General features: G+C 38.7%; 6 protein-coding genes across 27 annotated transcripts in view; 4 read left to right on the top strand and 2 right to left on the bottom strand.

Annotated features, from left to right (window-relative positions):
* Positions 1-245: 245 nt before the first annotated feature.
* On the top strand, positions 246-6786 carry cyp21a2 (cytochrome P450, family 21, subfamily A, polypeptide 2). 2 transcript variants are annotated; one of them, XM_033641550.2, is made up of 12 exons: positions 246-388; positions 1185-1376; positions 1489-1578; positions 1659-1813; positions 1956-2051; positions 2306-2416; positions 3020-3106; positions 3435-3515; positions 3644-3757; positions 3847-4013; positions 4864-4967; positions 5057-6786. In XM_033641550.2, exons 1-12 carry the CDS (start codon positions 265-267, stop codon positions 5308-5310), a joined length of 1575 nt encoding a protein of 524 aa, XP_033497441.1. In that variant the 5' UTR covers positions 246-264; the 3' UTR covers positions 5311-6786. The 2 variants fall into 2 exon arrangements, with proteins under 2 accessions (XP_033497441.1, XP_078027936.1); XM_078171810.1 differs by having other exon boundaries at positions 1188-1376.
* A 726-nt stretch (positions 6787-7512) lies between these two features.
* LOC117265718 (uncharacterized) lies at positions 7513-13467 on the top strand. Its single transcript, XM_033640363.2, has 8 exons — positions 7513-7629; positions 10896-11177; positions 11256-11540; positions 11621-11905; positions 11996-12253; positions 12372-12476; positions 12603-12628; positions 13320-13467. The coding sequence occupies exons 1-8, from the start codon at positions 7557-7559 to the stop codon at positions 13440-13442; spliced, it is 1437 nt and encodes a 478-aa protein (XP_033496254.1). The 5' UTR covers positions 7513-7556; the 3' UTR covers positions 13443-13467.
* Positions 13468-13521: 54 nt separating this feature from the next.
* LOC117265719 (uncharacterized) lies at positions 13522-15593 on the bottom strand. Of its 5 annotated transcripts, none has more exons than XM_033640367.2 (8): positions 15427-15593; positions 14967-15290; positions 14603-14878; positions 14485-14517; positions 14212-14400; positions 14081-14125; positions 13935-13994; positions 13522-13853 (listed from the first exon to the last, which is right to left on the bottom strand). In XM_033640367.2, exons 1-8 carry the CDS (start codon positions 15491-15493, stop codon positions 13843-13845), a joined length of 1005 nt encoding a protein of 334 aa, XP_033496258.2. In that variant the 5' UTR covers positions 15494-15593; the 3' UTR covers positions 13522-13842. The 5 variants fall into 5 exon arrangements, with proteins under 5 accessions (XP_033496258.2, XP_033496257.2, XP_033496256.2 ...); XM_033640366.2 differs by having other exon boundaries at positions 14485-14520; positions 15427-15592; XM_033640365.2 differs by having other exon boundaries at positions 14212-14517.
* A 2021-nt stretch (positions 15594-17614) lies between these two features.
* On the top strand, positions 17615-19481 carry LOC117266216 (allograft inflammatory factor 1-like). The gene is made up of 6 exons (XM_033641275.2): positions 17615-17713; positions 17833-17894; positions 18056-18122; positions 18211-18252; positions 18368-18533; positions 18803-19481. The coding sequence occupies exons 1-6, from the start codon at positions 17695-17697 to the stop codon at positions 18888-18890; spliced, it is 444 nt and encodes a 147-aa protein (XP_033497166.1). The 5' UTR covers positions 17615-17694; the 3' UTR covers positions 18891-19481.
* Positions 19482-19534: 53 nt separating this feature from the next.
* LOC117265654 (casein kinase II subunit beta) lies at positions 19535-25197 on the top strand. Its single transcript, XM_033640265.2, has 7 exons — positions 19535-19629; positions 20041-20116; positions 22136-22238; positions 22326-22441; positions 22527-22602; positions 23688-23877; positions 24270-25197. The coding sequence occupies exons 2-7, from the start codon at positions 20045-20047 to the stop codon at positions 24358-24360; spliced, it is 648 nt and encodes a 215-aa protein (XP_033496156.1). The 5' UTR covers positions 19535-19629; positions 20041-20044; the 3' UTR covers positions 24361-25197.
* Positions 25198-25251: 54 nt separating this feature from the next.
* LOC117265653 (uncharacterized) overlaps positions 25252-27709 on the bottom strand; it is a 42829-nt gene continuing 40371 nt past the window's right edge. For all 17 annotated transcript variants that reach the window (XM_033640256.2, XM_078171818.1, XM_078171820.1 and 14 more), the window contains one exon: positions 25252-26989. In XM_033640256.2, the coding sequence (XP_033496147.2) occupies positions 26960-26989 (30 nt within the window). In that variant the 3' untranslated portion in view covers positions 25252-26959. The remainder of the gene's footprint in view (positions 26990-27709) is intronic.

The following is a 27709-nucleotide window of genomic DNA, read 5'->3' on the forward strand; positions in this document are numbered from 1 at the left end:
TCGTGTCAGCTGTGACGTGTTATCCTGTTATCATGCCCTTCTACAAGTTTTAGCCATGTTTATCACTGTCTCTTGTTACATGTGTTGCAGTCATCACAGTATCAGATATGTTGACCTACAAAATATTTAGACGTCCTTGAATTTAGTGGAAACACCAACACTGTGTCAAGCTGACGGGCAAAGAGACTGATGTGAAGACTATAAATGGGGCAGGCAGTGTGCTGACCAACTTTCTGAAGGGGGGAACCAGCAAGACAACACAAAATGGCAATAGAAATATCAGTGATCACTGTGGGAGCTGTGTTGCTAGTTGCGCTGCTGTTGATTTGCATTTTGGGTCAGAGAGACAAATCTTTAAAAGAAGATCGCAAGGGAGGCAAGTCTAAAGGTAATTATTTGTCGTCTTTAAATATGTATATCTGAAAATAGTGCTGTCCCAAATACTATAATAATAATTCTGGGCATAGAAGTTTAAGTGTGAAATGTGAAAGCACTTAAAATATTGTGTCAATCAGCAACTTTCTCAGCATGCAGGTAGCAGTAACATTAGCCATAATAGCTCAAAAAATAATAATACTTTGCAAGACAAGTCCGCTGTTACTTACAGCTTTCAGGTGATTTGCCAAAATAGTTGTAGATTTGTGATACGCCAGTTTCCCTTTGGCTTATCTGGCACTCAAATTTTAGGGGGTCGTCTTTTGCAAATGTTGATACTACTCCAGGCACTTGAACTTCTTGTCATCTTGCTAGCTTATAGGGTGTGGTCAAACTGTCCCAGTTTCAGTAGTGCTGGACTGATATTAGAAAAGCATCGGTCTGAATCAAAAAAATATCACTAAGTTTAAATGTCCTTGTCTGAAAATAACTACAAATAATTCATGTTAATGCAAAATGAATAATGAAGGAGAAGTATTTCTTAATTTATGGGGTATTTGAGATGGTCTGGGTAATATGATATCCAATACACTGAGCTGTAGTATAACTATAACCATGGCAACAACTGAAGCTTCGAAGCATTCAGGTCAGCCCCAAATAACAATATAATGAGTAATGAATCGGACATTTTGCCAACACATGAAAAACTAGTACACCACTGAACCTGATTATTTCATCTCATGGATTACTGTGATTACTGTTCATTCCTTCTGTGTTTTACCTTTCTCTTTCTCAACTCTTTCTTCCAGTAGTTGAATCTGGACTGCTGCAGTACGTCTATCAGTTCCTTCCCTGCTCCTCTTCTCCTTCCCTCCCAGGTCCTCCCAGTCTCCTCCTCATAGGCAATATGATGGAGCTGACACACGACCATCTGCCAATTCACCTGACTGATCTGGCACGGCGGTACGGAAACATCTACCGCCTGAAATGCGGAAACACAAGTAATCATCTCATTTTGGATTCATCATTTTGAATAACTCTTACCATAATACATGTTGATACAAAAACAAAAACTTTTTTGTAGAAGGTACAAAACTTGGTTGTGTTTTTCAGCCATGGTGGTACTTAACAGTACTGAAGTCATAAGAGAAGCACTGGTGAAAAAATGGTCAGACTTTGCTGGGAGACCAGTTTCATACACAGGTATACAACTCAAATGTCTTTTGCAATAATAGTATGCATACATATATTATGTACTTATTACTTCTCCTGACTCGTATCAGGTAATATTGTGTCTGGGGGAGGACACACCATCTCTCTGGGGGACTATAGTGAGGAGTGGAGGGCACATCGTCGTCTTGTCCACAGTGCTCTGCAGCGTTGCTGCCATCAATCGTTGCATGAAGTGATTGAGAGACAGGCACTGCATCTGAGACAGGTACAGGACACTAGTGGACAATATAGTGATTTATCTTAATAACATAATGGCCTGTAATGTGAGAGCAGAGATCAAACCAAATGTTGGGGTATTTCCAGAGCGATCACATGAAGAGATAAAGCATGGTTTGTTCACTGTTTAGGTTGTGATGGACTATCAAGGCGGTGCTGTAGATCTCTCAGAGGATTTCACAGTGGTAGCCAGTAATGTCATCACCACTTTGGCTTTTGGGAAAGAAGTGAGTATCTTTCCTCCCACAGCTCAGTCTGTGCCTCTGACTATCTGAGACTGATTGCATAATCTGCTTCCTGTCAAAGTTGTGGTTGTAGTAGACCAGTGCTTGGTTGCCTATTTATGTTGGGAACTGGGCATGGTTACAGTTTAAGTTGCCCTTTTTCGAGGCGTGCATTACATAAGGGCATTCATAATATGCCATTCTGTTACTAGACAGTGTGTTTCATTGACTAAAATATAAAACTCTGTGTTTTCTAGTATGACAAGAGCTCTCTGGTGCTGCAGCAGCTGCACAGCTGTCTGAATGAGATTGTTGGTCTGTGGGGCTCCTCCTGGATTTCTGCTCTGGACTCCTTTCCACTGCTAAGAGTCAGTAAATATTCACTCTCTGGACTGTAGATCACAGAATTAAATTTCACAAATTAAAGGAGCACTACATCCACAGAATTACCATTTGTATAACCTTGAATTTATGAAGAAAACTTTGTTTTCAACAGCAAAAATATATCAAAACATCAATTTACAAACTCTCATACAACTTGTGCAGTATAATCCAAGTCTCGTTTATCCAGTCATATGATCAGTACTTTCCAAACACATGACTTTTCTCTGAAAAAGCTTTGTATTGGAGTTTGGTTTTGAAGAACGCAGTTAAGTTTTACTTTCAGTTCATTTTTAAACAGTGAGGTTTTAGCAAAAGTGAATGTTTGTGCTAAGCGTTCAACTTGATAAATAGTCTTGGACTATACTGCACAAGTTTTATGAGAGTTTGGAACAAATGTTTTGATATATTTTTGTTGCTGCTAAACATGGTCTCCAAACAATCAATAAATCAATATATTTGGCAACCTCCATGGAAACGTGAGAGAAACATTTTTTTCACAAATTCAAGATAACGCAGCATAATGAAGTGATATACTAATGGTCCCTATGCGGGTGAAGTATTCCTAGAACTCATTTGTTCTCTCGTAGAAATTACCCAATCCTGTGTTTTCCCGTCTCCTAAAAGAAGTGGCCAAGAGGGATGAAATTATAAGAGAACACCTCAACACTTACAAGGTGAGAAAAGGAAACGCTAAAGAATAAAGAGTTATGAAAAATAGACACATAGAGGTCTAATTATGCTAAATGCTCAGGTCACACGTAACAAAAAATGACAAAATCATACAAGATAAATCAAGCAGTTATGATTATAAGCCCAACACGAAAATAGTCTGCTCGGATATATTTTGTACCCCAAGATAGATATTATGAAGAATAAATTTACATCACAGACACCTTTCAAAACCACGTTAATTTTATGTGTGTGCATCCAGAAAAGCGGATGAATCTCAGCTGTATTTTCCTACATTGTTGATTTTAATCATCTGCTTTATTATCTGTGCAGTCACAGGACAAAAAAAATGAGGATACCATCACAGAATCCCTCCTCCATGGCCTCGACAAACAGAACACAGAACATGGAGTGGTAAGCGCATAGAAAAGTAATACCAGGGGATCAATTTGAAATATACTGGGAGTCTATCTAATTTAACGCAAGACTAGAACTCGCATTGAAAATGTAGTCTACTAAATGAAATGTCATTGTGTCTCCAGCTCCTGACAGATGTTCATGTTCACATGGCCACCGTGGACCTCCTCATCGGGGGAACAGAGACCACTGCAGCCTGGCTGAACTGGACTGTGGCGTTCCTCTTACACAGACCAGAGGCAAGGAATATCACTTAACATTAAAAAACATATTTACACATATGGAAGTTTATCTCAGTGTGTCTCTCCTCTCTTACTTCCATCTTCAGGTGCAGACAAAGGTGTATGAGGAGCTGTGCACAGTGCTTGAGGGACGATACCCCAAGTACAGTGACAGGCACAGACTTCCTGTCCTGTGCGCTCTAATTAGCGAGGTGCTCAGACTCAGGCCTGTTGCCCCGTTGGCGGTGCCGCACAGAGCCATCAGAGACAGCAGGTCAGCTGAACGACAATATGCAGGATCCCTGGGGTTTTTAACCAGAAGTCTGGGGAACCCTAGGGATCCTTGAGAGAGTTTTCGGGCAACACAAGAAAAAGAGAAACAGTTTATTTTCACTATTAAACTCACTACAGAAGTGAAACCATTGTGAGCAAGAGTCAAAAGAGTAACTATTCTGATCACAGTTTTCACTTCCCCCCACTGTTATCTCTTCAATTGTAGTAAACTATAAAGTTCTGGTCTTAATCATATCTAAAAAAACAAAATCCCTGAAGGTCCCTGAGGTCAAATCTTATCAAATGTGGGCCAGTGACCTAATGTTTATCAGTTTAGGGGTCCTTGACACATTAAAAAGGTTAAGCACCACTTTATTAGAGGATAAGGCATTGGCACTGGTTGGTGCAACACAGGCCACTTTACGAATCTGGCACAGACCCACATTTTTCCAATATTTTACTCCTAATGTTTACTTTTTACTTTTGCATAAAATCATACATCAAAAAGCAATTTGCCAACACTGGAAAAGAAAACAAGTAAACAGCGTAGGACCCAGGCTGAACTGTTGCTCTGCATAATCAGGCTGCGCATAACAAATGTTAGTTTCCTGCAAACCAACATCACGAATAAGTAGATACACTAGAAAGCACCAAATGTGTCTAAAGGTGTTGTTTTCAGAGTTTCTTATTTGCATCTGAATCCAGATCTGCAAAAAAAGAGTATATAATAGTTCTATCATATAAAGTGTGTAGCTATATTGATAAACTTGGGTCCTGTCAGTCAGCAAGTATACACAAAAGCCATTTGTATGGATGCTAACACTGTTTTTATGACCCTCACGTGTCTTAAGTATTGCAGGTTACTTCATCCCTAAGAACACAGTCATCATTCCTAATCTTTTTGGAGCTCACCATGACCCTACAGTTTGGTCTGACCCGTACAGCTTCAAACCAGGTATACTGCTCTGACTGTGAGGTGAAGTGCATTCCTTTCACTTGGCTCAGCAGATCTCAAACACAGTAGCTACTCTCTCTCTCTTTCAGAGCGCTTTCTGGAAGGAGGAGGAGGCTCCACTCGTGCCCTGATCCCTTTCGGAGGGGGGGCTCGGCTCTGCTTGGGGGAGTCTGTCGCCAAAATGGAGCTCTTTCTGTTCACTGCCTACTTGCTGAGAGATTTCCAGTTCGTCCTTCCAGAGAGCGAGGCCTCTCTGCCCGACCTGAGAGGAGTTGCTAGTGTTGTACTAAAAGTCAAGTCCTACGCAGTTGTAGCACTACCGAGACCTGTGGCTAATCCCTGAACCACAGAGGGTTTACTGCTTGTTGCTTAAAATCTATGCATGATTTTTTTTTTACTTTTATACACTGCCTGGCCAAAAAAAAAAGTCACTACCAGAAAAAAAAGGTCACACACTCTAATATTTCGTTGGACCGCCTTTAGCTTTGATTACAGCACACATTCGCTGTGGCACTGTTTCGATAAGCTTCTGCAATGTTACAAGATTTATTTCCATCCAGTGTTGCATTAATTTTTCACCAAGATCTTGCATTGATGATGGTAGAGTCTGACCGCTGCGCAAAGCCTTCTCCAGCACATCCCAAAGATTCTCAATGGGGTTAAGGTCTGGACTCTGTGGTGGCCAATCCATGTGTGAAAATGATGTCTCATGCTCCCTGAACCAGTCTTTCACAATTTGAGCCCGATGAATCCTGGCATTGTCATCTTGGAATATGCCCGTGCCATCAGGGAAGAAACCTATTGATGGAATAACCTGGTCATTCAGTATATTCAGGTAGTCAGCTGACCTCATTCTTTGAGCACATACTGTTGCTGAACCTAGACCTGACCAACTGCAGCAACCCCAGATCATAACACTGCCCCCACAGGCTTGTACAGTAGGCACTAGGCATGATGGGTGCATCACTTCATCTGCCTCTCTTCTTACCCTGCTGCGCCCATCACTCTGGAACAGGGTAAATCTGGACTCATCAGACCACATGACCTTCTTCCATTGCTCCAGAGTCCAATCTTTATGCTCCCTAGCAAATTGAAGCCTTTTTTTCCGGTTAGCCTCACTGATTAGTGGTTTTCTTAAGGCTACACAGCTGTTCAGTCCCAATCCCTTGAGTTCCCTTCGCATTGTGTGTGTGGAAATGCTCTTACTTTCACTATTAAGCATAGCCCTGAGTTCTACTGCTGTTTTTCTTCGATTTGATCTCACCAAACGTTTAAGTGATCGCCGATCACGATCACTGAGGATTTTTTTCCGGCCACATTTCTTCCTCGAAGACGATGGGTCCCCACTATCCTTCCAGTTTTTAATAATGCGTTGGACAGTTCTTAACCCAATTTTAGTAGTTTCTGCAATCTCCTTAGATGTTTTCTCTGCTTGATGCATGCCAATGATTTGACCCTTCTCAAACAGACTAACATCTTTTCCACGACCACGGGATGTGTCTTTCGACATGGTTGTTTAGGAAATGAGAAGCAACTCATTGCACCAGTTGGGGTTAAATAACTTGTTGCCAGCTGAAAGATAATCGCCCATGCAGTAATTATCCAATAGGAGGCTCGTACCTATTTGCTTAGTTAAATCCAGGTGGCGACTTTTTTTTTGGCCAGGCAGTGTATGTGCAAATAATAACAAAACCTTCATGTGTGTGTTTCTCATCAATATTTCTTCTATGTTGTATTCTAATTAAAATGGGCTGTTAATTGGTTCATAATGCTGAATTTATGACAGCTATTTCTTTGATTATCTCTAAATAAACCCAGGACAGACCCTTTGACGTGATTTATTTATTTCTTATATAGAGGCAAAGCAAACTTTTTAAAGTTACATATATGAAAATATGAGCCTCAAGGTAACCATTGAAGGGGGGGATTTAAAAGAAAGGTCAATCAGATGATGAGATTTCTCCAGAATGGAAAGAGAAAGTGTGGAGCCGTCAGAAGGAAAGCATTAACCAAACGAATGCTGTTCAAGTGGAGCTGCGTGCAAATCAAAACCTGGGTTTGTACAAGTTCCTGTACACTGAAACTGGTCAAGTGCCTGGTATTTTACAAGAAGAAGCATATCTGTCAGAGTCTGACAGCACCACCCAGTGGACAAACACTGAACATGCTACAGAAAGCGACATAACTACCCTCCTGTGTAAATGTTCCACAGACCTTCAGGTTATCACTCTTCATCAGTGGGTTAGAGGCACTTCTTGTAAAGGTGTTTGTATTAACACCATAAATAGCCATCTGATGATAGACACAAGTGATAACTGGTGCTTCTAGAAGGTGTTAATTTAACATGTGGCAGTGGTGGAAAATGTCACATAAAAGGCACAGAGTGTAGGCTATAGTGCACATGACGCATTCATTTGTGCAGAGGCCACAGTTTTGTACAAAGTTGAATAGTTTACATGAGGAGAAGAACGTGGGCCTCTCGTGAGTTTCCTTCATGTCATTTCCTGAATATGCGTTTTTAGATACATGCATTTGGAGGATTTAGCAATAAGTGAGGGAATCAGCGAGAGGACATATTGTGAGAGAAGGATGGTTTTCATTTCAGTGTTAAGACTCTGTCTTCTTTGTCTCACACAGGCAGCAGCTGGACTTCAGTCATTTGGTAATTATACAAAAATAGAAAATCTTGTTAATCTGTTGTATATTTGTTTTGGGTTCTGACTTAAATAACTCTAAGCTCTCTAACCTTTTTAACAAAAGCCGACATGTGAAAGATTAAATTTCCACCCATTGAAAATAATCTGATTAAACCAAACGCTTACAGCAAAAATGTGAAAATAAAGTCTGAATATCAACTGTGGCATTAAACAAGGCTGGACAGAGAGCTAGAATTAAAATTAAGTAAAATACTGGGGTTTTACTCAAGTTCAAGTAAACTTATTTTGGAAAAAAATGCACTTAGATAAAAGTAAATAGTAGGTTTATTGAAATGTACTCCAAGTAAATAGTACTGTGTTAGAGTTTTAAAAAGTCAAGGGGGGCAATGAAACAATTGTATATGATAATGTGATGTGATAGATCTATTACAGTAAAAAACAGAAAAAACAAAAAAAAAGAAATAGAAAATCATTCTGCACGTCCGTTCATTGTCCATGGAAACTCCAGACTTTATACATGGCGACATCCCAGCTTTGAGACTACTTATTTGGTTTCAGGCTTTGAGATAGAGAAGCTCATAGAAGCTAGGCCTTGGAAATAACATTGCAGTTTTAATTTACCATAAAACTTGTATTATTATTTGCTTAAATCACTGAAATCAACAGACCTATATTTGGGTCAGGCCTTTAATTCCTTTCAGACAAAACTGTTGCTCAGTAAAGACGGGAAAATTGTTAATTTAAAACAGTATGAATATTACTTGTCTAAAAAGTAGGCTTCAGATAATCAGTTATGAATCATTCATGTGATCTAGCACCAACAGACAGCCCATCAGAGAGAGTTACAACACTTTGGTGGATTATGGCACCCAGCATACCGACACAACACCACTTTATCCTGTTAAAACAATACTCACAACTGGGATTCATTTTTTTGAAAAACTCTTTTGATTCTGTTGATCTAAGTACCCTTACAGACTAAAGGAATATGAATAACTTACAGGGTAATTAAGGAATGGACACATAATTAACAGGTAGCCTACGACCTGCTTTTATACATCCGAAGAATTTCGACCAAAAAAAAAAAAAAGCTGCTTGGCACCTGACCAGACGTCTACTTGAGACAGTAATTTATTTGTCAAAATATGAAGTCACACCAGGCTAGTAAAAGGAACAGGGCGTTTAATTGGGACTAGGCTTTTAATTTAAGTTTAATGGTAGGTGGTGTTCCCCTTTAAGCTACAAAAACAGCCTGACACTAGGATATGGATAAAATCAAATATCACAATGTTTTAGATCAAATACCTTGATATCAATATTGCAATATTGATAAATTATTATCAGTAATGCTGTTATAATGACTAAGTGGATAAAGGCAAATAACAGAACAGCTGGAACAGTCTGGTAAGTTCAGAAAACTATATCACTTTGTTGTAATGCAGTCTTTAAATCCAAGAAAACACAACACTTGAGATATTATCATATCAAAAACCTAAGACGATATATATCGCGATATCTCTATAGTATTGATATATCACCCAGCTCCTTATAAAGAATTAACAGCATACTAAAACATCACCAGCTTCATCAGGCTGCACATAGGCTATATGTACGAACAATGTCAACTCTTCAATGGCTGCAGCCAACAACAAACAGCAGTCAGACAGCTGCACAGTTTTTGTATCACATGTAGCCAAACCGCAATGCGCACGTAATGCCAGGCGACGTGCGCTAGCGAGTTTACATTATCCTCTGGAAACAGTTAATTCATTTGTTAATGTACTCACCTGTCTTCGCATCTTTTTTTGAGTCTTGTTTACCGCGGTCCGGGCTGAACTTCTCAGCTCCTTCCTTGAAGCATAAACCAGTTTAATCTGCCTCTCTGGTCCCACTGAAACCAGCTCTGTCCCAATTAGCTCCTCGGAGGTTTCAAACATTTGAGCTAAATGAGGCCCAGCGGTCACTGTGACGGAGTATTTTCATAAACAGCAGAAATTTAAGTCCTTACACACTTAACTGAAAGAAGCAGCTCCCAAACTGATGAAGTCGTGGTCTGCGAACGACCGTTATAGCATGCTAGCACTTTAGCCGATATGTGTTAGCCACACCCAGCATGCACCTGTTCACGCAATAACGTCGTTTGATATAGGTCACGTGACGTGCTGGCCAGGTGGTGCGTTCAATTACTGCTTAATTAAGGTAGATGCAACCTTCGTATTTACCTATGGTATTTACAGAGGCTACTATGCCGAGGTAATAATGCTAACTTTACCCTATAATGATGGAATTCTTTATGATATTGCTTTTTTTTCTCTATAATGTTGCTATAATTGTGATTAACAATATAAGTAAAATCACTGATTATTTTAATTTCTCAAAAAGTGCAAGTACACAAAAATACTTTGCCACTTCCCTTGTTATAATTATGCAAGGGCGTAGGTCAGGGGCATAAATATTGACATTACAGGCAGTGCAATTGCAGTGGGGCACCTGGGGTGGAGGGGCCTGTAGAAAGGGTGGGCCCTTGCAAGTGATTCAGATTGCCACTTTGGAAATATACCCCTGTTCAAAGATGAATGATAAAAAAAATAATATTATTAACTTAGAAACTGTGCCATTTATTACATGTCAGTAGCCATGTAGAACAAAATTATTTCCTTTTTTATATAAGCTAGAAAATCTATAAATATACTATGAAACTTTAATTTCTTACTTTCTTTGGTATTTTTGTTACATATGCCATGATGACAGCTGGGTTATGTATGATGATGTTGTCCAGTGTCAAGTCTCTATTTGTGTCAGGACATTACATGCATTAAAGCATGAACTAGGGCCCATCGTAACTTTGTTTATGCCACTGAGGTAGGTTTTGTTTCAATATTGAAGAAACACATATAAAATCAGGGGTTTTCCAGGAAATTCTGAGCATTAAAAAGTTATTTCCTGGTGAGTTTGGTGAGTTTTTAAGCATCATTTGTGCCTTTTCTGCATCAGTTTATGGTGTAAATGTATTTTATTTTGTCAAAATAAAAGTCCTCTGCTACTTTCATGTTTTTATTTGGGGGAGAACAAATTTACATGCTCTGAATATTGAGGGGGACGTCTGTGTCCCTCTCAATATCTACATGTATTTGAATATGTTCAGTTCATGATACCTTCACCATACCTTTAGCTTTCAGTTATATTGGTTAACTTGCTCTGATGAAGTGAATGAGATCTTTGACAGAACTATGACTTGGAGAATGAAATGCTTTTCTGTCTTCTCCATCAGATCATTCAGTGATGTTTGCCTTACTAGGAGGTGATATTACTTTGCCATGTGGCATACCCTCTCTTAAATCCTGCTCCTCCGTTAACTGGAACATGTCCGGAGAGTTTGGATCAGCCACTGAGATGGTGAAAGCTGGAAGAGTGACAGCTCCGAACGCCCTCAGGCTTGGCCTGCAAACGGATTGCTCTCTAGATATTAATGACCTGGAGCTCAATGATGCACGACTTTACGCCTGTGGCAGTGGAACACTCAATTCAAGTGTTTCGCTTCAGATTCTTGAACGTAAGTCACTCAAAATGTTCCTGAATATGTAATGTCGATATCACAATAGTCACATGATGGTTTTTTTACATTCACCAGTCATCGAGAGGTCAACTCCTGCAGACGGCACCATAGAGCTTCACTGTTTCCTCAATATGTTTAAAGGATACGTCCCTTGTAACAACAAAGGCATACATATCAAGTGGAGCACTGAAGACGATACACCATTAAACGGGAAAAGATTTCGCTTTGAAAATCCCTCTGAATGCTTCTCTAAACTGATCATCACTAAAAAACTGACAGATCATCAAAGAAAATGGAAATGCCAGCTGACTCAAAACAGCACAGTTAAAGCCGCCATCACTTATACAACAACACTACAAGGTAAGCTAAACTCCACTTTAGTGTACTCTAAATGAACCATGAGACGTGCAAAGTTTGACCAGAACTCCCCATTTCCTCAGATGGCATAGAGGAAGTGTTTGCTGCAGTGGGTGAGTCAGTGTCACTCTCTTGTAGCAACACTTCCTCTCTGCTTGTGGGCAGCCGCATGAAGTGGGCTGTGGGTGAAAGGACGCTGACAGATGATGCATCGCCTTATAAAGGCCAAACTGAGGCTTATCATGTCAATAAAGACTCATCACTGGTTATTAGCAAAGTGAGTGCTGTGCATGCTGGGGACTACCAGTGTTCAGAGTCCTCTGGTCAGCAAACGGTGTTAAACAGAATCAGACTGCACACCCTCGATGGTGAGTGTTAAAACTCTAAGTGCCAGAACACAGCATGAATCATGCTATATATTCGTGTTTAATTATTTCCTCTCATGTTTGCCTTTACAGTCTCTTCAGAGCACGGACCAGGAGATGATAATCTCACTTTGACTTGTGTGCTTACCTGCACTACAGAATGTGGAAAAGACTTAAATTTAACCTGGTCTGGAGGTAGCCAGAACAGCTGGCAGAACACCTTAATGAATGTGAACAACACTCTTATAAACAGCCTATTTCTCCCAGTTTCTCCAAAAAATGACGAATTAACCTGCTTTGTGCATAGAGAGGGTGAAGTGACGGCATCAAAGAAGTGGCACACTGTTAATTGTAAGCATGCCTCATTGCTATTGTTGCCTTTCTCCTAAATTAAACCCACACATAAGAGAAAATGCACTCTTGGATCTGAGTAAACAGAGAGAAAGTGATTGTTATTTAATGTTTACAGCTCTGCAAACACCTGCATGGGTAGTCCTCCCTCTAGCCCTCCTGATATGTATAACCGCTGGTGGTCTTTACATTTTCATGAAGAGGAAGCACAACAAGGATGCAGGTACTGATTCTGGTTAAGTAGCCATACAACCTGCAGAACAACTGTTAGGTGAAAATGTTTCAAGAGCCTTGATGAATATGAAATAATACCTGTATGGCTGCTGTTTTCCTTCTTTTCTGTTTGCAGGAAATGAGCAGTCAAGTATTGGAATGGTAAGAGACAAAACATACCATAAAACTTCAATTGATAGCCCCGGCTATGAATCACTGAAATGTACAGACCTATATGTGGGACAGGAGTCTACACGGGACAGACCTTTAATTCCTTTCACACAAAACTGTTGCTCAGCAAACATCAGGAAATATAATCAAATTGTTTGTTTAAACCAGTATGAATATTACTTGTATAAAAAGGCTTAAGATAACATAACAATTATGAGTCATTCATTTTATCTAGCACCAACTGACAGCGCATCAGAGAGAGAGTAACAGCACATGTGGATTATGGCACCTGGCATACCGACATAACACCACATTATCCTGTTAAAACAACACTCACAACTTGGATTGATTTTTATGAAAAGCCCTTTTGATTCTCCTTATCTGAGGACCCTTACAGACTAAAGGAATATGAATAACTTATAGGGTAATTGCAGAATGGACAAGTTGAGGCACCCAACAAAGTGCTTCTATACATCCGAATATCTTCTATTAACAAATGAACTGCTTGGCAACCAGACCAGGCGTCTAATTGAGACAGACTTTAGTTTGTCAAAATGTGTAGCCACACCAGGCTAGTAAAAGAGACTGGGCCTTTAGTTGAAGTTTTACGGTGATTGTGCTAAAGTAACTTTTGTCGGACTGATTTACCAGAATGCTATAACTGCAGTATTCCTCTCCACAGACTCATGTATATGAAGTCATCCAGGATGCACATAATGAGGAACTACACCAGCAAAGAAAATCCAAAGGAGCAGCCGCTACCACCACTGACAGTTTCTATGATTTGTTACAGGCTGTTAACTAAATAAAAGTGTTCTCTTAAAATATTACTTGTGTATGGCTCCTTCGTCATGATCATTTATCACCCTACAGATGAATTCATATTGGATTAAAGGTTTTATTGACAGATTGTAAACATGTCTCCATTTCACAAAAAATAATACAGATGATTAGATGTATTAACACAAAGAGGGTAATTAGGAAGAGTCTTTTCAACATCTTAAAACAGGGGCTAGTCTTTTCCATGTTGCAGTAGAGCACACTTTTTCCATGTTCCTTTATACAAAACACACTCTGCAACACTTTACAGGTTAGTAGATGTTACATGTTTTGACATGATGCATGATTGATCAGGTAGTCCAGATTAGACAGTGAGGACCTCAATTTAACGAGGAAAATCTTCGTCTTGAGAAGACTGAAAAAGACTAATACCGGACTGCAATGAAGAAGAGGTATTAGTTACTTGGCTATTCTGATATAATGAAAATAAAAGTATGATTTTTATAATAGTACTTACAAGTGCACGGGCCTTCTTCCGGGACTGCTTGGTATATGCTGTTGACTCGGTTTGAACGATCTGTGAGATAGAAAGTCATCCATAAGCAAGAGAGGTCACAGTGACTTGACTGAAGAAGTTAGAGAATAGCATGGTGCATTGCTCACCTTCTGAAAATGTAAGACTCACAATCTCATAACCACCGAGAGTACCTGATCGAAGACAAGAGAACATGAAGCTACGATAACACTTCACTGCAGCCATTTGCTTTCAACATTAATGAAGACATAGATCAAACCTCCTGGGTAGCTCAGGGTCTGCTGTGGCACTCTGGGGGTGTTACATCTGCGGTAAATGAACAGTCCTATCAGTGCAGCCATTATGGCAATCCCAATAATGACTGAAGCTACCACTGCAATAAATGCTCCACTGCTCTCCTCTTTCTCGGGTTCTGAAATAATCTCAGTGCTTGTCAGTGTTGTCAGTGCTGGGGAAGACAGGAAACAGATCTCAGCGATAAAAACACCATTTAATTGCAGCTTAATTAAGATGTACAGTATTTTTGGAATACCTGGAGCAGTTGTGGTCACAACAACATCTTCCACTTCTTACAGGAAATAGAAAAGTTACATAAGAGTTACGCATATTGTCATTTGCTGTCAGATTTACCAAATAGTTTAGAATCTTACCTTGAACCAGTAGCTTAATGTCAAAGCAGCGCCGAGTTTGTCCAAGCATGTACTCACATCTGTACCACTGACTGTCACTGTAATTCACAGACTGGAAAGCTAATGCTGTCTCATTAACTTCAACCCCTTTAGAGGTGATAGGTACAGGCTTGCCTCCTATTAGCATTGCCCAGGAGATATTTTGGGGTCCTTGTTGTTTTGATGTTATTTCCACTGGACAGTTCAGGTTAAAGGGTGTGCTGGGTGCTGCCGTCACTGCTGCCGGCACTTTGCAGTCTGAAAGAGGCAAATTTATGTTATAGTACATGAGTGGGATTTATTTATAAAAGAGCAAGAATAAAGAGAATATAATGTGTAGTCTTACCTCTTACTCTTAAAGATATGTTTTTCACAAGAATGCATTCCCAGCCTTGCCAGATTTCACATCTGTACAGTCCCTCATCAGATTTTTGTGACTTTGTCAGAGTAAGAGACATTCGTCCATTTGCATCAGCCTTCAGTTTCACACGTTCGGCATCCTGGAATTCAGGCATTTCCGGCCTGGCAAAGATAACCTTCATCCAACTGGCATTTGTGGCATTAATCAATTTGAATCTGAGGCAGCTCTTTGGATCCATTACATTAGAATCAGCACAAGGGAGAACTACATCTTCTTCTTGATAAACAACCACATTCGTATGTTGGCGCTCTTTAAGAAATAAAGATTAGACTCAGAGCAGATATTGTATGTAGGGTTTTGAGAAAGCGTACACCAAATACTTCCTCTGTCACAGAAAAAAATAAAATACACACTGAATGTGGTAAAAAAGATTCAGCCTACTCACCTTTGCACGCTGATATGACTGTCAACAGAACTGACAGCAGGAGAACCTGTGGATTACAATGTGCCATTTTCTTTGCAACATAGCAGTGTGAAGTGACACTTAATCTCCTCTGTACTTGACTGTTCTGCACCTATTCTCAGTTCTCTAAGTCACACAGAAGTCTCAATGTGAAACTACCTGCAAAGACCAGCATTAGTTTTTGTTCTGTTTATTTAATGATGTGGCCAACAGAGCCACCGTGTGGCCAGAAAAAGACACTACATCAAAATGACAAATGGACGTTTGTTAACCCATTGACACAAACAAATACAATATTTGGGTGCAAATATTTTTTGGAATATGTTCATTTGAATACAGAACAAATACAAGGTAAATATACATTAATTCTGAATTTGATGCCTGCAACATATTTGTAAAAAGTTGGGACAGGTGCATATATACCTCTGTGTTACATCACTTTGTCTTTTGCCAGCACTCACTCAAGAGTTTGGAACTGATTGAGGATTTGAAAGTGAAATATCTTTCTCAAGATTCACAAGCAGGCCTCCCAAAATATTTAAGATTTAAAGACTGTCTGTCTGTAGAAGAATGGGCCAGAATCCAACTGGAACACAGGAAGTATTCTGAAGTTGGCATTGCAAACAAAGGCTTCAGTATTAAATACATTTTATTTAGCATGTTCAATATTTTTTTCCTGTGTTGTTCCACTTTATTGCACATCATTTTTATGGACTGAAATGTTACGATTTCTTTATCAGCATAGTTTTATTAATTTAATACCAAAGTCTGATGTAAATTTCATGTGAATAGCTGCAGTGAAATATGGATTTGCAAATCATTGTTTTTTATCAATTATTCGTTTTTGGATTGGGGTTGTACATATTGAGTTCATAATTAAATATTAGTGGGGAAAGTGAAAGAACAGCAATAGCTCTTCCCTAATTACCAAGCTGACCTTGGCCTCAAATGACCTTCTCTTAATAACATCATACCGCATATAACACAGCTCTATTGTTATGGCAAAGACCGTAAGAGACATTAAGAAGTAACACAACATATACATCTGCAGCTTTTGATCATTCCTCAACCCTGATCTTCCCTGTCCCCATGGGTCTTTCTCTAAATTTTCTATAGAGTAGAAATAAAGACAAAATATCAATACAGACTCATACCCCTTTTCTAGCTAAGTTGAGTGCCTCTGTCCTAGCCTCAAGCAAGACGTAATTGCCGCCTTCATCCTAGCAACAGAGAGCTCCACAGATAAGAGCTCTATTAAAAAGTATTTCCACTGTTGAATAGAAAGACTGGATGGTGGCTTCCACTTCACTATCAATATCATGCTGATAACCATAGCTGACTTTGAGTGTGATTAAAGATCTGCCCAGGATCATCATTAAGTAGCATACATGCTTTTAACTGATGGACACTCCCACATGATATGTAAGAAAGTCCCCAGTTGATTCAAATCACACAAGGTACAGTCTGTAGATACTCATCATGTAACACCGCTTTGGTGTCAAACAAGTTTGAAATATGAAATTCAGGCTTGTTAATTTATGATTTACATTTTTTGAAGAACAGGAAACATTCTCCCAAATGATTCAGAGCAGTTCTTATACCAAATTGCTCAAATTGTCGAGGTGCCCTTGAGCAGCTGACACTGAGGCAGCCTCCAAGTGTGCATGAGTGTGAACAGTGCATTTCTGAAAAAGGGAACATCACTCACAGTGAAAGTTTCCTGAGTAATGAAAGCTTACAAAAATAGATGTATCTTTAATTCAAACATGCCGTATAAGCAGATTATTTCTGCAGAGTAACGTGCATCGCTCTCTTTTTCCATATACAGTTCTCCTTGCTGCATCACTCTTACTTCCTTATTTACAATGTCAGAGAGCAACACACACGTATTTAAACTGTTGGATTTTGAATGCATCACTTTTCTGCATAGAGTGTGTTAGAGCTTATTAATTTGAATGACCACTTCCTGGCCATTACACAGCAGGTATTTTATATGCAGACTCCTCGTAGTGAGCAACACAACAGCGCCTTGTCTTTCTGTGTCTTGTCAAATTTAGACTATGTGAGCATTACCATGTGCATTCTCCTGTTGACCTCAGTTTTACTGCAGCCTTAAATACTACAGAGGAACCTCACTAATGCTAACTGAAACTTTGTGACTCTACTTCCTCTTGTGGCTCCATTTAGAGAAACACCATCATAGCTTTTCACACTCACAGTGTTCACAGGCTCTCAGCACAGTGCATAGAAATGGACAGCTCTGCTCAAGGTTAGTTTGCCATACCTCTCCTATACAAGTCTGATTGTCATTTGAGTATTTTTATTTAATTATTATTATTATCTTTTTTTTTTTTTTTTTTACAAATTGTCTTGTGTATTATTTCACAGGAGGTAAAGCATATGGTATCCTCAAGTCTCAACAGGAAGAAAGACTGAACGCCATCAATGAGGTGAATTGATATCTTTAGACAAAGTCATCAAGTTACAACAGAGATCTGCATTTTGGGATCATTTTCTACACACAGGGGCTGGGAACAAAAACATGACACCTGTGTGATACCAGTAATAAAATGTCTGATTTATTGGTGTCATTTACTTATCACTCCCCTAGGCCTTTATCTCAGATCCCAAGTATGTTGATGAGGAAGACCTTGGCTCAAAGCTTGAAATGTTTAAAAGTGAGTATTCAACGCTTCAGTTGATTTGTTTTACTACTTAGGACACAGCCAGGCATTTTGAAATGACATTGTAATATTTTCTTTACAGAGAAGTACATGGAGTTTGATCTTAACGACAAAGGAGACATAGGTAAAAATACACCAGTCTTAAAGCCCTTGAATATCTTTAGCTTTGCAACAGCTTTACAAATTATAATATAAGCACTTTTTACTTATTTGCTTTCTTTTAACTACACACTTTACAGATTTGATGGGGTTGAAACGAATGCTGGAAAAACTCGGATTGGCCAAGACTCACTTAGAGCTGAAAAAGATGATGTCAGAGGTCGTTGGAGGGACATCAAAAGAAACTATCAGCTACAACGACTTCCTGAATATGATGCTGGGAAAAAGAAATGCAATTCTAAAACTGTGAGTACATACTGGGCAATTCAGAGGATGGGTGGAGATCCAAAGTTAGGTCACATGAGGATTAAAGTTTAGGGGAGAATAAGCCCCCAAATGATTAAGCTACAGTTGGTGATGATGGCCTTGAGCCTATAAGTCTAGCTGATAAGTTTGTTTCTCAATCCATAAAGGTATGATAATTTTTTGATGTAAAATAGTATTTTCTGTACTGAGTTTCCAAGTCTACAGTAATGTCTTGTATAGCAGCTTATATGTAATTGTATTCTTTTAAGGATCTTGATGTTTGAAGGCATGGGAAAGGAACAGGAGCCCAAAGATACTGCACCACCTTCTCGCAAAACCTTTTCAGACCTGCCCTGAAGGAGCGACCCCGTCCCAGCACGGATGGACTGTTTTCAGATTGAAACATCAACTAAATGCTTTGAAATTCATGTCAATAGGAAAAACATACACATAATGTGAAATATGCAGCTTTTTTTTAAGTATTTGAATTGACTTAAAAAAAGAAGTTTTGTATGAATCCGACCACAGTACAGATTTCTCACTTTATAGCCAACTTAATGTTTTATAAGTGCTGTAGTACCATAGTCAGCTGAATATACATGTATTGCTTTAGTTGCTTGGTTAAACACATCACATATTCTACTGATGTATGGACTCTACGTGTGAGTGGCTATTATCACATCAGACGAAATACCCTACTGTTGTTGTAAAAATATAGGAACATCATTGTGCATGATACAAGGTGTAGACCATCTTTTTGAAACATGTAGTTAGGCCTAATGTTTAAACATATTTATTAAAACAAACGCTCCACAACGAGACAATCATAAATCCTGTTATCATCTTTTTGTTGGACATTCATTAAAAATGTAAATGGAAAGCAAAATGTATTTTGTTCCTTCCTTTTTTTAAATTAAAATGTGTTTTAATAAATCAACATTTTACACACTTCCTGTTTCTGTCTACGACAACATGCGTCATGAGGAACTTTATTTTGAAAACTCGTTCTAACCGGAAGACATATTTGTCATAAGGGAAGCGAGGAGGGATAAACTAGCTAAGCTTGCAGTTGATGTGTTAACTAAGATAGAGAAGGGTGAGTAAAAGTACCTGACTGTAAACAGTTCTGCACATGTAGGAGACATTACCTCTGAATATATAATGCAGTTAAAATAATTTATTACTACATTATTTATCTGTAACTAAACGTGTTAACGCCGGCTAACGTTAGCAAGCAGCTAGCTAGTAATCAGGAGCTAATAACGTAGGTAGCGTTAGCAGGTCAGAGACGCAAACGCAGAATAAATTCAAGATTATATGCTATAAAATTAAATAATTATTCAAAGTGTCTGGGATTACAGATTCAGATTGTTGCTTCTGTGGTGGAATAAAATGTTAAATCTGTGTTTGTAAAGTTATCATCCCAAGAAAATGAACTGCCGGTGTTAGCTTTAGCCACAGTTATAAAATGAATGGTGGTCCATCACAGCTCTGTCGTGTTTGTCAGGAGGATGAGCAGCTCAGAGGAGGTGTCCTGGATATCCTGGTTTTGTGGACTCAGAGGCAATGAGTTCTTCTGTGAGGTTAGTCCCCCTGGTTATTTTTAGATTAGAGCCTCGATTGCAATTTACAACCAGTTTGCATATGACAACATTAAGTTTTCTAACATTCACAGGTACACAAAGGAAAACCATTTACAGGGTTCCCACACAATTACATGGACAGAATGTCAAAAAATTTCCCATGGCTTTTCAAGGACCCATAGTAACATTTTACTAGACCATTCACAACCTGTAACAGGAACAGAACTTTACAGTATACAAATATTATACACTTTAAACTACAGGCACAGTCAACACACTGTTCTTTGTTAAAAAAAAAACCAAAACATTGCTTTAGAAGCACTTTGGTACAATCCATGGATATCCTTTTAATTAACATACCCAGTAAGCCGTTCAGTATAGCCAACATGGGCAGAAAATTAAGAAACATACATGATGGTGAACAAAATGTTAACAGTTACAAGAAAAAAATTAATCTGCCATTATGTTACAGGAAGATTATTGTAACAATTAATTTAATTATGTGCTACAAAATTCCATAACTTTTCCAAAACTTTAAAAAATATTCTAATTTCATGAGTTTTCCTGGCTTGGAAAATAAAATTGTGAAATTCCATGAGTTTTCCAGGTTTTCCATGACTGTGGGACCCCTGCACAGACTTTACCACATTCTGAAACATTAAGTCTAAAATCATCTTCTTGCCACAGGCTGTCAGACTGCTACAGGCCTTACAGACACCTTGCTCAACACAAACATACTCCTACATTTAAAGATTTCATAATTGTATATGGTTTATGCTATATATTGTTAATACTATATTGACAGTATTTTATTTATTATGTTTGATGCACCCGTAGACTTTCAGTGTTTGTTTTTACCCTGTTTGATTGCTTGTTTGTTTTCCCTGGTCCATAAGAATCCATGTTTCATCTCAGCTGTATTTTTATGGTTGAAGTGACAAATAAATTTACATGTTCTTGCACTGTCAGTGTAACAGTACATCTCACATTTTTATAGCCATGAACACATACCTGCAGATGGCAACTATGTTTTACACAAGTTATTTTTTTGGGTCAATAGTGATGTGTGTCATTTGGTGGTTTCACATTAAGACCTATATTTGAAGGGGAACTACATCTGTTTTCAAAATTCATATATGTCATTCACCATAATCTGGGAGAGTCCAAAAAAAATTGTAAAATGAACAACTCAAATCCAAAAGCTGGAGTGTTAAATCTTAAATGTCTAATGTCATATGGTATAAAGTCTGAAGCTGCTCCACTGACAAGGAATTGGGGAAGATGTTATAAATGACACTGAGAGCACCCAGAGGAATGTTCTGGGTATATGGGTACATTTTCTGTTTCAGAACTGAGAACACTACAATACAGTAAAGCTCATTTAGGTATTAAAAAAAGAAAAACATTTTATGTGTCCACAAAAACAGGCTCCCATTCATTGTCGATGGATTGAGACTTACTTCTCTGGTTTTTGGCTTTGAGAGAGAGTAGCTCATTCAAGTATTGATTGAATTGACTAAAAAATATGCATATATGTTTTATTTCTTATATATTGCTGCTTTTGCTTTGCAATGGGGGATGCGATTTAAAATTGCTGTGTCAAGTGTCAAAGCTAAACAGTTCAGTTCAATGCAAACAACCGTTCAGTCAGCACTTCCCTGTTAGAGCCACTTCCCTCTGCTGTTTGCTACTTATCTGTTCCACTGAAGCACATGAGGCCTTCTCACTCAAAAAGCACCTGAGGGAGACATGTGAAAGGAAAAACACTTCAAATAAAAATACTCTGAACTGTGTGGTAAATGTAGGCATCAATGTGAATTACTCTGGTTTGTCTGATTAGCACTCACACAATCCAATTCTAATTTTAACTCCTTGCTTTCTTCATTGGCAGCATCTAAGTAATCCCGTTAAGCTCTTGCGTAATGCTTCCTTACCAGTGTGCTGTGGCAATGTGCTGCTGCTTGCAAGAGTAATTAATGCCATTAATAGCCTTTCATTGTCTCCAATCGTGTGTTACAGGTTGATGAAGACTACATACAGGACAAGTTTAACCTGACAGGTTTGAACGAGCAGGTGCCTCACTATCGCCAGGCCTTGGACATGATTCTTGACCTGGAGCCAGGTGAGAATATCAAGGAAGTAGCTGCTCCAATATGAAATAAAATAAAAGCTCAACTCTTTAACTGCCTAAATCATTTTAATTTGACAGATGAGGAGCTTGAAGACAACCCCAATCAGAGTGACTTGATAGAGCAGGCAGCCGAGATGCTCTACGGGCTCATTCATGCACGTTACATCCTCACAAACAGAGGCATTGCACAGATGGTAGGTTATTACTTCATAATTTCACATTCTTACATACTCCATGACGTGAGTCAACAGTGATTTCTAAATGTGGTGTTCTCCACAGTTGGAAAAGTATCAGCAAGGGGATTTCGGCTATTGCCCCAGAGTCTATTGTGAGAATCAGCCAATGCTTCCTATTGGTAAGTCTGACTTTTGTTTAACCTATACATTGAAAAAAGTCTCCCTGGCACAAAACCCATGCACCTTTGACCTTTGTCAGTGGCTACGAAGACATAGGGCTGTTTTTAGTTCTCTATTGTGTGCCTCCTCGTCTCCTTCGTCTTCCTGCCTGTGACGCGGATAATCAATTGACCCTTGCCCACAATTGATCGCGCTATCTTGAGGGATGTATGGGGGTCAATGGTGTGGGACATACTGCACTGACTAGGGTAGGACATGCTCACCAACTGCCGACAGTCGGCTTGGTGTGTCAGGGCCTTTAGTCACCTCCTCTGCTCGCATCGTAGGTGGGAGGGACTAAGATGCAAACAGAAGAGGCAAGGAAAATAACTGATTATGTGCAAACTGAAATTTCAATATAGGTCCGCTTCGAAGTCCTTTCTTTACGCTGCCTTTGCTTTTTTACACAAACCAGACAACGCTGGCATAATGCTGCCTTGTTGTGTGATTTTATACAGCATGGCGGCATTCCAGAAGCAAAAGAGGCGTGATTGGCGTGGCCGGTAACACAACAGCCTTGACCTCTAATGTGACATGTAACATATGCATCAGCAGCATTTAATAAACAATAACAATGGCGTAACATTGATAGAAACAATTATTTACCATTACTATTACATGGCAGCTGATCTCGTCCTCTGCTCAGAGTGTGAAGAGTTCCTGGGCTTCATTGCTTTCCCAATTTGCATACAATTTCAGCTGCTGTTCTTCTCCTTCGAGTTAGCTGCTAACTGGTGTTAGCTGCTTTTTAAATGTACCGAGGGTGGGTCGTACAAATTACATGTCGTCAAAATGTCGTACCAGTCCCATCCATGGTCCTGTCCTCCTGGCTGTCACATTTATACAGACATCAATTCGGTGATCTTTCAACCTCCACCGCCGGCTTAAAGGCGAGACAACTCTGTACCCCCAATTAGCAATTGTACATTTTATAAAGAACGGTGAGGCAGAATAATGGCACAACACTCCTGCCTTGAACAAGCAGTGTAAAAGGTGCTTGAGAAATAAGAAGAGGGGATACTCACCAATCTCTTCTCTGCTGTAGGTTTGTCAGACATCCCTGGAGAAGCCATGGTGAAGCTTTATTGCCCAAAGTGCATGGATGTTTACACCCCCAAATCCTCCAGACATCACCACACAGATGGAGCCTACTTTGGGACAGGGTTCCCCCACATGCTGTTCATGGTGCACCCCGAGTATCGTCCAAAGCGACCAGCCAACCAGTTTGTGCCAAGGTGTGTTTGACCTGACACTAATGTTATTTATTGATAGCATTTACTTTAACTAGCATTAGCACTTTTAGCACTTTTATTAGTATGCTGCGACTAGCAACCAAAAGACAAATTTCCCTCAGAACGCTGTACAGCTATATATTTAACCTATTTCATATTTTTTTGATACCAACTAAAATGTATTGTCTAGTACTAAAAGTTGACACTATTTAATTGGTCAGATTTGTCTTATGTCATGATTTAAATTTAAGTTTGTTTTAATACCCATACTGAAACTTGTTTCGTCAGTGGTATCAAAAGATTTCATACAGTACTCAGCCCTTGACCGCAGCAGTAAAAAGAAATTGCCTTCTTCCCAGGAAGTGATTGTAATTCAAGTTTGTTTGTATTTTCAGGCTATATGGTTTCAAAATTCACCCGATGGCTTATCAACTCCAACTTCAGGCTGCGTCGAGTTTCAAGAGCCCAGTCAAGACAATTCGCTAGAACTCCGCTTTGACGAACACAGTGGACTTAAAAGACTTTGTTGTTTACTACTTGTTTGAAGGAATGGATTAAATATTCCCACTGAATGCCTGTACAGTTTCCCCAGCTCCCCTCTGTGTTGATAGACCCTCAGATTCATTTCTTCTCATTTAGTAAAACACTGTTACAGTTGAGCAGATTAGTTTTTCTGCATTAAACACGTACTCCTGATACAGTGTTTGACTTTAATTGATGTCAGTCCATCTTCTCACATTTTAGGGGTTGTTTCTCTGAAACAGAAAAGTGGCTTTAACTCGATGATAACGAAGGCTACAGTGCGCTTTGTGGCTTAATCACAGGTGATTGAATGTAATAGTGAATCTCGCCACCAGCCAGACAGGTTTGCCTTATCAGTGATACAGTCAGTCAGTACTTTGGAAAGTTGATCAGATCATATGAACTTGTGCTGCAGAACAGATTTTGGAATGTGCATTAGATTTTATTTGAATACAGCAATATGTGTAAATGTGATCAGGTGCTATTTCCAAGAGACAACAGATACCAAATTAGAGCTAGAGAGCAAGAACTTATCTTAAAAATGGACCTATGCTTGATTTTATTATTACGCTGTTCAGTTTTCTTGAAGTTCAGTGGCTGTTGTGTACTTTATTGTTTATGCAACTGTAACAATATTTTCCTGATAAGCCTGTGTTTGTAGTTTCATCATGTTTACATTATTATGGTATTTACAATCTTGACAGATGAGACTTTTTTTTCCTCTCTACAGTTTGGTGTTGATTGAATATGTGGCGACATCTACGGGGAAGCAAGTGAATTCCATTAAATATTTATTTCTTACCCAGATCTCTTTCTTACTTTTCAAGTCGTACGCTTCACAAACAGACAGCCCAATAGAATGCAAAATAATGCATATTTTATTTTTTTCATAAAAAGACAGGGATAAGTCACAAAGCAACAATATTTTCCATTTTCTAAAAACTATTTTCTTCATGTGAAATTCTACATTTTTCTTCCAGGAGAGGTTTCTGTTGTTGTCCATGTAGCTACAATACCAATGGCTTTTTTTGGGTTAAAAAAGTTTGCTAACAAACATGCTATCTAAAAAGGGATTTGTATATATTTTAAGCATTTTCTCTTCTATGGAAAAAAGCACAGGAAACAGCAAGTGAGAGCAATCTACTTCGACTATGTGGTAAAAAGGCTTTACAAACTTGGTTGATAATTAATGCAATTATTTCACATTGTGACATCTCTAGTTGGAAGCCTGGAAACCAGCTTGTGTTGAAACATCACAGTACATCAAATCACACGAGACGGTTCCTACTTTACAAATAAATTACTGTATAGTAGAACATGTAAAAAAGACAACTTGTGCTCCTATCAGAGAAAAGCCACATATACTGGGACAGCTGCCTTCACCTCTTACATGTGTGGTTACTGTGACAGACAAGCTTTGCATTTATTGACCTCACTTGGCTGAACATAAATGTACATTTAAAGTAGGGATGGATATACATATATATGGACATTCCTCGTACAATCATATGGAGGTCTGTAGTCTTACAAAGAATATCAAAACCTGAGATAAACAGACCGAAGCGTGTGAAACTTTTCTTGTCAACCAAATATATTCAAAGCATTAATGACATCTATGCTACTGAACAAAAACAGGGCTGAGGGAAGCACTCCATTGAAATCGTGAAAGGTGTCATAAACTTGGTGGACTACAAGAGGAAACGAATAAGAATGATTCAGGGTGTCAGGCAAGACAGGTAAGCTTAAGTAGAGACCTCAAAGTTCTGTAAACAGCACAATGGTAACCTACAATTTATAATGAGCAGATGGATGAATAACTTAAAAACCTCAAATTTTGTACAAATACTATAAAAGCATCAATTCTATAAAATAGAGAAATGTTTCAAAATAGATCCATATTTAATTCAAACTTTACAACAATGTGTAGGCTACTGGTTCCTGGCTGGTTAGGGAAGAAACGATTTTTTAGGTTTTTCTTTTTGTACCTGAGCAGTGAACTAAGCCAAACAACTGTCCAAATTTGAGCACAGAATATCTTTGTTCACATATCGATGTGAGGTATGTGATTTTTAAAAAAGACGTCTCTCCTGAATTAAATAGACAAGTAAACAACAACAAAAAAAATTCCCTTGAATGTAGTCTTAACGTTCCCCGAGCAGCACCAAGGGAATAAATGCTGATGATGGTGTCTAAACTACAATGGAAACAGTGCATTTGTATAAAATCAACAATGTAAAAACCACTAGGAAAATAAAAGCATTTAAAAGCAAACATAACTGAAATCACTCAACTGAAAATGCTGTTTTTTTGGTTGATTTTTCTTTACCAATAAAAGTCTTTTCACTAAGCTTTTCTTAACACCTGGATGAGTATTTGTGCAGCCCTCCTCTACCTACAACTGAAAAACAAAAATAAACAAAGATGATCTACTAAGATTTATCTACTCAGTTAGTTAGGTGCAGATTTATGAAATATTTCCTTTTGGATATGTGTGCGCAGATAGAGCTGGTCAGAGTGTGTCTGAGGTGGAGAGTCAAAGGAATAAATGCAGGTGGTGATTCAGTTACAATGCTGATGCTCCGCCGTCTTTCCCCTGCAAGACAGACATTGTGTGCACTTATATTAGTCTTAATGTTCAATAGATGGTTCTTCATGAAAACTTTGGACACAGCTAGGAAAGATGTTTTTCCCCATTTCCAGTCTTTATGCTAAGCTAAGCTTACGGTTTCTTAGCTGTAGCTTTGTATTTACTGGATGGGATGAGATCTGGATGGGATAGATATAAGAGTGGTACCAATCTTCTCATTTAAGTCTTAGCAAGAAAGCAAGTTAGGGTATTTCCCAAAATGTCAGACTCTTGCTTTAATCAGGGTTTCTAAACATTTTTCATTTCAAATTAACATACTTTTCTAGACTCAAATTTCTAGACTTCTTGGTAGATTTTTCACAAGATATTTGACATTTGAGTACAAATAGCTAGATGTTTATTAAGTAAATAAATGGTTTTAAATTAAAAAAATCAGCTGTTAAACTTAATGTTTACACACACAGCTATAAAGGTACAGTTTCCTTACACAGAAAACACAATCTATTTACTTTTCTGATAATTACATCATTGAATAAATGATAAATGTTCAGATAAACTTAGTATTTAGATTTTTGTGATGCTGTGTGTCTATGCAATTCAAACATTTTTTCTGCATTTTCTTTCAAAACAATTTGGCCATGGATGTCCCGATTTGGTACAGTTATAGAGGCAGAGCTCTTTTGCAGGCCGTGATGTATAGGCGTAGAGGCACAGGAGAGCGCGTTC

This window comes from Epinephelus lanceolatus, chromosome 10, assembly GCF_041903045.1.
Source record: "Epinephelus lanceolatus isolate andai-2023 chromosome 10, ASM4190304v1, whole genome shotgun sequence".
Lineage (NCBI taxonomy): Eukaryota > Metazoa > Chordata > Actinopteri > Perciformes > Serranidae > Epinephelus > Epinephelus lanceolatus.